The following is an 11283-nucleotide window of genomic DNA, read 5'->3' as shown; positions in this document are numbered from 1 at the left end:
CACAGCCACCATTCCTGCGCTTGGCAGTCTGGCTCCCCTGAGCCATCCCACCGAGTCGCCAAGGTCAGATATCGGCACTCGCCCGAGTCCGTGCGACCCCGACAGCCCACTCCGCCGCCGCGCTGGGCTCGGTAGGGGCTGGGCGCCCGGGCAGCTCAAGCCGCTGCTGCGCAGAAGCCGGTCTGGGTGCACCGCGACTGCGCCCCGCGTCCCCGCGCTTCTGGCCCTGCTGCTGCCTGCCGCGGGCTTCCCCGGGCCGGCCCAGGAGAGCGCGCTATGGCCCGGGTGCCTCAGGCCCGGCCCCGCCCCGCGGCCCCTGGAAGCGCCCTGCGCGCGGTGCTGCGCTGCAACCTGCCACCAGGCGCTCAGCGTGTGGTGGTCTTCGCCGTGCTGGCGCTCCTCGTCCTCATAAATGTCGTGCTGGTGTTCCTGCTGGCCTTCTGCTGACCGCCAAGCCAGGCGCCCGGGCTTCTCCTGGTGAGTGGCGCCTCCACTGCCCACCCTCCGCGCCCCCAGCGCTCCTTCCAGCCCCATCTAGCTGTCTATGCCCACTCCCAACGCGGTGACTGACGTGGCGAAGCGTAGCCCCAAGCCCCAACCGATGCCGCTGGTGGAGGGAGCCCCTGCCTGCCTGGGAGTATGGTGACACATGTGCCACGGGTCCTTCCGTCTGTCATCTGTAGTGTGTGTGTGTGTGTGTGTGTGTGTGTGTGTGTGTGACTAAAACGGCGCATCCCTGTGGGTGCTGGAGATGTGTATGTAGCTGTGGCCTTGGCTGCTGTGGTTGTCGGAAAACTGCTTATGTGACTGAAGTGTGAGCGGAACCGGACATGCATTTCTGTGTAGGTTTGAGAGATGTCTGTGGAAGATGAGCGGGCTCTTCCGCACATGTTACCAGCTTTTCCCATTTTCGGTCTTAAGTGGTCTCAGCGTGCCCCCACCCACTACAGGCAGAGCCCCCCCCCCCCCCCCCCCCTTGTAGGTGGCGCTCTGAACAACCCTCAGCCCTGGCTGCCCAAGGGCCTGCAGAGCTGCCTTCCCAGATTGTCCATGGCAATCCTACCGCAGCCTGCACATGTGAGAGAGGAGGAGGTGGGACAGGGTGGGAAGGATGGTGGGTGGTCATCAGGGGGAACTTGGAGGCACAGCCTGGTTTCCCTAGGCCTATCAAAACCTCAGGGGCACAGGAGGAGATCCTGCCCCTTGCCACTCCTTGTCTCCAACTTGCTCTTCCACGAGGACAGTCCCCTCCCTGCCCCACATAAACATCCTATACCGCAGAGCCAGCTTCTCCCCGCTGCCAGCCCAGGAGTAAGCCTAATCTCCCCCTCAGCCTGCTGGGGTCGTCTTGGCTTCCATGCAGCTGCACCTTGGATAGAATGGCCAGAACCCCACCCTGCTTAGGCCCGGTAGCCTCTGGGCTCTCCTGAAGGTAGAACGCTTCTCAGAGCGGCAGAACTACATTGTCTTGGTGAAATCATATACACAGTTCATGTCATTGCTGTAACTCAACAGAATGCCTCCCATTGTGGAGCTACACAGAGCTTTATGACCCATGTGGAGTACATTTTTAAGGTAGGCATCCATGGGGACTGAGGCACAGGGACATCAAGGGAGTTGCTTCAGGCTGTGTGTCTACCAGATGCCTCTTGCGCTGGCAAGGTGCTGGAACAAGGAAGTGACAAAGGCAACCAACCCCTGCACCACCACCACCTCCAAGGGCTTTCAGGTGATTGGGAAGTACAGGTATAGGAGCATGTCTAAAAAAGTGTAGGGCGTCCTGATCTCTCTCAGAAGCCCTGCATCTCTGCTATACCTGTGCCCTTTCCCGCAGTTATGTAGGAAACCACCTGTGCAGAATTGCACCTCTCTGCAAGGGCTGGCAGAATAAAACAGGAGAGGAGGCACTGGGCCATACAAGAGGGGCTTTAGCTCAGGGCTCACTCGAAGGAAGCTGGGGCGGGGGCAGATGCCTGGTTTGGTTAATATCAAGCAGGAACAACGTAGGAAGGGAAACTGTGTAGCTGGGCTGTGTTGGGTTGTCAGCATTACTTCCTCCTGCCTGGGTTCCAGCAGTGAGGGCAGCCTGAGTGCTGTCCTGGAGACTTATATGTGCAGCTGTTGCGAACTGAGGATAGAAAGAATCTACAACCTCTTCTCAGGATATCAAAGGGTAGCATCTACTAGTGAGCATGTGAATATGTGCTGGTAGGTGCATTCCAGGGGCTGTACAGCAAGAGGGAGTCTTAGAGCACCCACTTCTCCAGGATCAAAACTACAAAGTTTAAGCAAAAAGTCCTGTTACCTGTTGGATCAAACCTCAGTTTATCCAAGAAGTTTCGTTGTCTCAGTAACTCATCACTCAAAACATACAAATCTTCATAATGCACATATGTGCTATGGTCACACAGGCTCTGTCATGATGCTCATGCTTACTGGTAGTCACACGCCCTCTGTCCTGATGCTCACGCTCATCTGTGCCCTCTGTCCTGATGCTCAACTCACTGGTGGTCAAATATGCCCACTACTATGATTATATTACTCATCCATAGTCACATGAACCCTCAGTCCTGATGCTTAAGTCACTTGTGGTCACATAGACCCTCTGTTCTGATGCTCATACTAACCTGTGGTCACTGCCCCTGAATGGGGGCATTCGCATGCAGCCTGCATTCTCATTGGCTCATATAGACCATCTTTGAGTACTCTGCTTCTTTTTTGTCCTCAGGCCAGACCCCCAAGGCCCGGTGTGGTGGCCTGCTTGTGCACTGCAAGCATTGTGCACTGCAAGCTGCCCCATCAAGTGCCTGCTGCCTACATGCAGCAGGCTGGCTCTTCTCATGTGGCCTCACTGAATCCTCTTATCTTACCCTGTCCATATCTTACCCTGTCAGGAGCTCTTGATCCTGGGGCCAGGCATCTCTGCAGAAGAAGGGCCTATAGTAAGTATTTTTAGCTGGGTAAGTGCAATGGTCCTTTAAGGAGACTTGCAGCCTTCCAGGAATAGCCCAGTGCTCTGTGCCCTGGGTCCCTGGGCAGGCCTCAGGACTCTGCTGCCCCTGAGAGGCTGCTGCATGTGAGAGCGGGTATACACTGAATTATTCTCAGGAGTGGTTTCATCAGGGTTTGGAACAGGTTTTACTCTCAGAAATCATGAAGAACTGGTGGTTTCTGAATTTGGCTTGCTCAGGCCCTATTTGGAGGAAAGGCCCAATATGAGTGGCCTCCCATGCCTAGGTGGCCTGCCCACCCCTCACCCTACTGAGGAGGGTTGCTGCTCAGCTGGTGTTGATGGGGGGCGGGCGAGGAGGGGAATGCCATGAGACTGGTTCTGCAAGTGTTTGGGGCATGGTAAACACTTGTTAGACAGCAACTGGACTTAGGTGAAGACTTAGCCATTCCTGCTCGGACCTGTTTAGGTCCCATTTCTATGTGAGGATGAGCATGCACACTGCCTGGGAGCACCCAGGGAAGGCCCCAGTGGGCCTGAAGCCAAGGGGAAACTCAACCCCATGAAGGGCAGAGCAAGCAGCTGAGTTCACAGGGCATGTCTGGTGACTCCCAAAGCCTTGATATTTTTTTAAATTCTCACCTGAGGATATGTTCATTTATTTTATTTTATTTATTTATTTTTAAAATTTCTTTATTGATTAAGGTATCACATATTTGTCCTCATCCCCCATTCCCATCCCACACCCCTCCCCACACATGCTCCCACCCCCCTGTTGTCCCCAACCGCTGGTTAGGCGCATATGCTTGCACATAAGTCCTTTGGTTGATCTCTCCCCTTTACCCCCACCCTCCCCTACCCTCCCTCTGAGGCCCGACAGTCTGATCCGAGCCTCCTTGTTTCTGGGTCTGTTCTTGATCATCAGTCTATGTTGTTCATTATTTCCAGTAGATGAGTGAGATCATGTGCTATTAGAAATGCACTTAAAAGAAGCGAAAATGAGACAAGCAATAATGGTTATGGTGACAGGAAATGAATCAGTGTGTAGTGAGTTTCTTTCTGGGCCAACAGTTCTTTTGAGACCCAATTACAATGACCACCAGTTCCTTATGTGTACATGTCAGCACTGACATTACAGTTCTGGATGTTCATTTATTTTAGAGAGAGAGGAGAGGAGAGAAGAGGGGAGGGGAGGGGAAAAGAGGGAAAGGGAGAGAAGTGAGGGAGAAAAAGAAATATTGATGTGAGAAACATGGATCAGTTGCCTCTTGTTGCCCTGACTGGGACTGAACCTGCAACCTAGGTAGTTCTCTGAGAATCAAACCTGCAACCTTTTGGAGTATGGGATGATGCTCCAACCAACCGAGCCAACAACCAGGGCAAGGTCTTAACTTCTTAGCCAAAGAGCCAGCCCATGACTGTGAAAACCAGAGCCACACTTGGTCCCAACAGAGAGGGGCATGGACCACACCTCCTCTTGCCCTAAGTCCCCAGAGACATTCACTATTCAAGGAGCAGAAACTGAACCCACATTCCAGGAAAATAGGTGTCAGCTCAATGGGAAATGGAGCTGGGAGCACAAGGGTTGCCTGCATTTCTAGGTGAGGTCCATGCACACCCTCTGGACCTCCTAATATGAGGTCAATGACCATGCAGGAAGATAGATTCACACCAATTATTGCAGCAGATGGAAATTAATACACAGAGTGTTAGCCAGATATAAAGTGTCTGACTCATTAACCAAGTGCACAAGACCAATCTTGAAGTATCTATTGCAAAGGGAGCAAGATGTACCTATCGCTCCTAGACCCGTGGTCGGCAAACTGCAACTCGCGAGCCACATGTGGCTCTTTGGCCCCTTGAGTGTGGCTCTTCCACAAAATACCATGGCCTGGGCGAGTCTATTTTGAAGAAGTGGCATTAGAAAGTTTAAATTTAAGAAATTTGGCTCTCAAAAGAAATTTCAATCGTTGTACTGTTGATATTTGGCTCTGTTGACTAATGAGTTTGCCGACCACTGTCCTAGACCTAGAGAATAAAGGAAAGAGGTTAGAATAATTAGAATTGAAAATTCTGTGGGTATGGGACCTAGAACTCTGAGGAGGGTTGCTGCTCAGCTGGTGTTGATGGGGGGTGGGCGTGAGGAGGGGAATGCCATGAGACTGGTTCTGCAAGTGTTCAAAAAACACTGCAAATTGGATCCAACTGCTGCAATGTCTGGGTGAAGCAGCATTGTTGCTTGTAGGTGACCTGACAGGTACTGCAAGTCCACAAGAAAACAGCAGGAGGGAGCAAGCCCCTTATCCCTGCAGCTTTTTGGTCTTCTCCAATGTCACATTAGGAGAACCTAACAGGGAGTAGCTGGCACAGCAGAAATGCAGCTTGAAGTGTCCTAGCCCCAGTATCACAGAGCAGAGATGATAGATGAAGCTGAGAGACAATAGTTTAACCACTGGCCCAATCGAGATGGGAGGCAGGTGTGTCCTATACAGGGGCATGCTCGACTTTCAGATTCTGTGGCTCACCAAGATTCTAGTGGTTAAGTTCACTTTAGTCTTCATCATGAGCCCTGCCAGTCTAGACATGCCTAGGGCATAGCCCTGCCCCCCAAAGAGTAGCTGGCTCAGAGGGAGTCTCCATCCCCTCCTCTGTGATATGAGTCAGGATCTCCTCTTCCCAGGGCTGCTGAGGGGTGGGGTGCAGAGGGCAGGAGCACCCTGCCCCATGAGGTCCATGGCAGCCTTACTTCACTGATCTGCCTTGTCCATGGTTCTCTCCACAGCTCATCAGCGATGGCAGTGTGGTCTGTGCTGACACACTCCGGGACCATGTCACCATGGATAACCAGGAACTGGGCTTCAAAGCTGGGGATGTCACTGAAGTAATGGATGCCACCAACAGAGTGGTGGTGGGGCCATGTCACTGATGGGTTTCCAGCTAGCTTCATGTGGGTATGGCACTGGCCTGAGTTTCTCCCAAGCCCATAAAGAGCCAACTGGCTCTGCTCAGAAACTCAAGCCTGAAACTGCTCTGGTGTTGAGCATGGACTTTCCATTCACGGCTGTGGATTGGGTGCGTGGGGGTCAGGAAGAACAGTCCACCTCCAGCAGAGCCATCACTAACTCCAACCCCCTTCTCCCACCACTCCCTCCAGGGGGCCCTCAGTAGACAGAGAAATAGTTCAGAAATGAAGGTGTGTGGATCCCTCCAAGGGGAACCTGCATGTCAGAACACCACCACAAACAACTGGGTTTACCAAGCATTTACTAAGCACCGTGCAGGACATTCACCTGGATCCTCTTACTCATAACTTTCACAACAGCCCTGGGAGCTGAAAACTTCACTTACACCTGAGGCATGGACAAGTTAAGTCCTTAGCCCAATAGTTCACAGGAAGGGACCCAGATTCTCCCTAAGGAGGCCTTTAGTCTCTAAGGAAGGAATCCAGGTGCAGACTCCAAAAGGCCAGCAGAGGGCAGTAGGGAGGGGCGATCCCCAGGCCCTGGAATTCAGTTTGTCATCCCTGCCCAGATTCCCTATAAACTGTCTATGGTGAACCCCAAGCCTTTCCTAGTTATGGGTCAGAGAGCCAGCAAGGCCACATCACCATCCACTTCTGGTCTCTACAGATAAAAAGCCCAGTATGAGCAAGCACGGTTCAGAAACTGTAGTGGGCAATCCTTTATTCCAAGCCCTGTGTCCAGCACAAGCCAAATGTAAACAGAGGAGAAGGAGCAGGGCACCTTCGGAGGAGACATAGTCTCAGATGTCACTGACAACGGCCATGGTCATCGGACCTGTAGTCCCCTGTCCAGATGAGCATTGTTCTAGGGTGGTGGGAGCTTGTCCCGGGGTGTCCTAACAGCTCTCAGAGCCCCCGTTACTACACAGCCGCAGGCATGCAAGGCATCGACCCTTGCTTGGCACTGACCAGCCGCCTTGCCTGCAGCTGTGGGTGAACTAGGACGAGCCCTGGGACGAGGGCAGGCGATGATGGAGCTGAGGCTCGAAGCAGCAGCAGGAACCAGATGCGCACAGTCATCAACAAGATCCTCAGCACGGAGCGGGACTATATCAAGCACCTATGGGATAGCTGCGAGGTGAGGCCCTCCAGGCGGTGCGGTGGAATTGAGGGGGGACCTGACCGCTGGACCCTGTCCCAGGGCTACATCAGGCAGTGTCACAAACGCGCCGACATGTTCAGTGAGGGGCAGCTGCACACCATCTTTGGGAACATCGAGGACATCTACGGGTGCCATAAGGCCTTTGTGAAGGCACTGGAGCAGAAGTTCAACACAGAGTGCCCCCACCTGAGCGAGCTGGGCACCTGCTTCCTAGAGCACGTGAGCACACCGGCATCTGGCCCTGCCCACCACCTGTGCTGGAGGCTCCTCTGCCTGCCCGCTGCCCCAGCCTACCTGCCTGCTCAGAAGTTGCCCTGCAGGCTAAAGGCCAGCAATGTGCTACTGTTTTCCAGGAATCTTGTAGGTTCCACTCCCTCACCTGCCCAAATGCCCTCAATCCTTCAACATTGTTTTAGAAGTGTCCCTGCCCTGGTTCTGTGGGAGACTAAGTCAGAGAAGGCTCCTTGGAGCAGGGGGCTTGGGATCAGCCCAGGATTTCCTTGGGCCAGAATTTAGGGCAGGAGTAGGATGGGCTGCCTCTTGAGCATCTTGTGGGCTATTCATAGCAAATTTTGGAGTTCTTCATACAGTGAGCAAATTTGTGTCGTTTACAGTGCTTACTTACACTCCAAATGCCAACTGGCATTTAGCCAAGGTTCACTGAACTGGTGAGATGGACTCCTTCCTTCTGGCCTTGTCTGACAGGAAAGCACAAGTTTTATCTCTCTCTTATGAAAGTTGTTGGGGTGAGCAGAGGATGTCAAGACCAGTCCATTAGGGACAATGTGGGTTCCTTCCTGGTTACCTGTAGGGGGTTGGAAGACCCTGTCAACCTCTCTCCAATGGCAGGAGAACTGGGAAGGGAGACCTTGGTCTGTTCATTCACAGGAGCAGATTGGGTCTAAGCACCCAAGTGAGTGTGGGATTGGGATCCAGCTATTCAGCAGGCAGAGTTGTGACTAGAGGGATGGGAACAAGCACACCATGGCCCTAGTGTGAGTATCACAGCAACCCACCACCAGCCAGCAGCTGTTATCCTCTTTGCTCACCTAAGTCCATGATGTCATAGGTCACTACATGGCAGACCTGGCCTTTCTTTGGATCCAGGTAGATGATGCTTTAAAAAAAGGAAAGAAAGAGGCCAGAGCTTTTGTGAGGAAGAAGCAGGGCACTGGGCTGAAAATGAAAACCCAGGTGGCACAGCCATGGAATGACATCCATTTAATCTTTCCCTCCCTCCCTCCCTCCCTTCTTTCCTCCTTCTCTTTCTTCTTCTCTCACCCTCTTTCTCTCCTTTTTGGCCTTCCTTATTAGCATCATTGATTTAATTCAAAAAAGATATTTTTACTGTATGTCAGTCAAAGTTATCTGCTGAGGGTCCTGCTGAGAAAGCCTGATGGTGACAGGGATAGTACATGCTAGTTTTCGGAGGTTGTGTCCCTGGGCATGACTCACCATAGTTTGGGCCAATACTATTGTAGAGCTGGGCCCCCTGAGTGCAGCTCCTGAAGGAAATGCAGAGGCTCACAGTCCCTTCCTCCCCACACATGCTGGTGCCTGATGGAGAAACAGCCACCCTAACTTCCAGTTGTGCTCCCCAGCAAGCAAACTTCCAGATTTATTCAGAGTATTCCAACAACCATCCCAACACATGCATGGAGCTCTCCTGGCTCACCAAGCTCAACCAGTACATGTATTTCTGTGAGGCCGGCCAGCTGCTGCAAAAGATGATCGACATCTCCCTCAATGGCTTCCTGCTGACCCCAGTGCAGAAGATCTGCAAGTATCCACTGCAATTGGCCAAGCTGCTCAAGTATACCCACCACCCCCAACACAGGTAGGAGGCTGCTGAGGGAGAAAGGACAGCCGGGGGCTCCTCACATCCTGGGTCAGCCAGTTTGTTGAGTTCTCCTGGTGAGCTGGGCACTACTGTAGATACTGGGGTGACATCACAGAGTAAAACCATCCCTGCTCTCACAAGTTATTGCTGAGATGAGGGAAGAGGACAGAAATAGGATATTACATGCTGCCCAGTGTGGCACTTATGGAGAAAATGGGGGTGTGCATTGACAGGTGAATTGACAGGCCAAGTGGCACAGCCCCAGAGGGAAGCAGCTCCACATGCAGCTCCAGGAGGCTCCCAGCCCTCTTCCCAGCCTTCTCTGCTCTCCACCTCCCAGCCCTCTTCCATTTCTGTTCTTCCCCAGGGATTTCAAGGGTATGGAAGCTGCTTTACATGCCATGAAGGATGTGGCCTAGCTAATCAATGAACGGAAATGGAGACTTGAAAACATCAACAAGATTGCTCAGTGGCAGAGCTCCATAGAAGACTGGGAGGTGAGGGCCCAACACTCCAGAAAATACTATGGGACTTGACCACTTGCTTTAAAATCATACTTACTTCTGAAAAATCTAGGAGGGTGCTGGGGCAAGGAGCTATGCTCCTGGAACTAGCAAACAAGAGCTGGTAGCAGGAAATCCACTCACCTGAGCTCTGGGTCCCCGTCCCTTAGTGCTGCCACCCAAAGCAGGCCTGGTTGCCTCTTTCCTGGAGAAGACTGTGTGGGAGCTGACTCATGTTACACAGCCACAAGAGATAAGTATGATGCTGCTTCCAAAGTACAGCCGCCCAGCCCAGCAAGAGGAGCTGTTCTCTGCCTTCAGGGAACAGGTCAGATCCCCAAGTTTGGGGATTCCCAACAGAAGGGTGCAGGCTTGCCAGAGCATCACCACAGATAGATCACTATGAATCAGAGCGTCCTGGTTTTTTTCTGGCTTGCACATTCCACTTTTATCTACCAATCTTGTCTTCTAAGGCAGCATGGAGGTCTGAACTAATTGTGGCATTTGAGTCCTCCAAGAGGAATTCCCCTCCCCCCCTTTTTTAAAATTTTAATTGAATTTATTGCAGTGACACTGGTTAACAAAATTATACAAGTTTCAGGTGCACACTTCTACAACACATCATCTGTACACTATTGTGTTCACCATCCCAAGTTAGGTGTCCATCCATCACCATGTACCTCCTGCATGCTCCTCCATGTCCCTCCATCCCTCCTCTCCTAGGCAATCACCACAATGTTGTCTGTGTCCATGAGTTTTTCTTTTTTTGCTCAATCCTTCCACTTTCCCTGCAGCCCCCATCCCAACAGCTGTCAGCCTGCTCTTTATGAGTCTGTCGCTATTTTGCTTGTTAGCTCATTATGTTCATTAGATTCCACATAAAAGTGAAATCATACAGTACTTGTCTGTCTCTGACTGGCCTATTTCATTTAGCATAATGCTCTCCAGGTCCATCCATGCTGCCACTAAGGGTAAGGTTTCTTTCTTTCTTTCTTTTTTTTTTTTTTTACAGCCAAGTAGTATTCTACTGTGTAAATGTATCACACCTTTTTTATGCATTCAGGCCAAGTGGCACAGCCCCACTTGGCCTACGGTTGCTTCCAAATCTTGGCTATGTAAATAATGCTGAATGAACACAGGGGTGCATATATTCTTTCGAATTAGTGTTTCTGGTTTCTTTGGATAAATTCCCAGAAGTGGAATCAGTGGGTCATAAGGCAGTTCCTTTTTTTTTTTTTTGAAGTAACTCCATACTGCTTTCCACAATGGTTGTACCAATATGCATTCCCACCAACAGTGCACAAGAGTTCCATTTTCTCCACATCCATACCAACACTTGTTGATTTATTGATGATAGTCACTCTGACAGGCATCAGGTGATATTTCATTGTGGTTTTAATTTATATTACAGATTAGTGACATTGAACATCTTTTCACATGCCTATTTGGCCATTTGTAAGTCCTCTCCAGAGAAGTGTCTATTCAGGTCCTTGGCACATTTTTTTAATTGGATGGCTTGGGGTTTTTTTGGTACTGAGTTTTATATTTGGGATATTAATCCTTTATCACATGTAAATTGGCAAATATGTTCTCCCATCTACTGGGTTGTCTTTTTGTTTTGTTGGTTTACTTTGCTGTACAAAAACTTTTTAGTTTGATGTTGTCCCCTTAATTTTTTCTTTTGTTTCTCTTGCCCAAGATTGCTACAAAAAATGTCCGAGATTTTACTGCCTGTTTTCTTCTAGGAGTTTTATGATTTTGAGTCTAACATTTAAGTCTTTAATCCATTTTGAGTTTATTCTTGTGTATGGTATAAAAAGGTAGTCTAGTTTTACTTTTTTGAACAAATTATCCCAACACTAATTA

At 50.8% G+C, this 11283-nt stretch overlaps 2 protein-coding genes across 2 annotated transcripts in view; both read left to right on the top strand.

Annotated features, from left to right (window-relative positions):
* Positions 1-276: 276 nt before the first annotated feature.
* SMIM39 (small integral membrane protein 39) lies at positions 277-994 on the top strand (the record flags this gene model as incomplete). Its single annotated transcript, XM_079778725.1, has 2 exons — positions 277-435; positions 983-994. 2 exons carry the CDS (start codon positions 277-279, stop codon positions 992-994), a joined length of 171 nt encoding a protein of 56 aa, XP_079634851.1.
* Positions 995-5771: 4777 nt separating this feature from the next.
* ARHGEF4 (Rho guanine nucleotide exchange factor 4) overlaps positions 5772-11283 on the top strand; it is a gene marked incomplete at its 3' end in the record, with an annotated part of 37702 nt that continues 32190 nt past the window's right edge. Inside the window, 8 exon segments of the mRNA XM_079778786.1 lie at positions 5772-5848; positions 5850-5901; positions 6900-6911; positions 6913-7050; positions 7114-7293; positions 8676-8911; positions 9282-9330; positions 9334-9411. Of these exon segments, the coding sequence (XP_079634912.1) occupies positions 5787-5848; positions 5850-5901; positions 6900-6911; positions 6913-7050; positions 7114-7293; positions 8676-8911; positions 9282-9330; positions 9334-9411 (807 nt within the window). The 5' untranslated portion in view covers positions 5772-5786.

This window comes from Cnephaeus nilssonii, assembly GCF_951640355.1.
Source record: "Cnephaeus nilssonii genome assembly, chromosome: 8".
In the NCBI taxonomy this organism is placed as follows: domain Eukaryota; kingdom Metazoa; phylum Chordata; class Mammalia; order Chiroptera; family Vespertilionidae; genus Cnephaeus; species Cnephaeus nilssonii.
This window is presented reverse-complemented; position numbering and strand designations above follow the sequence as displayed.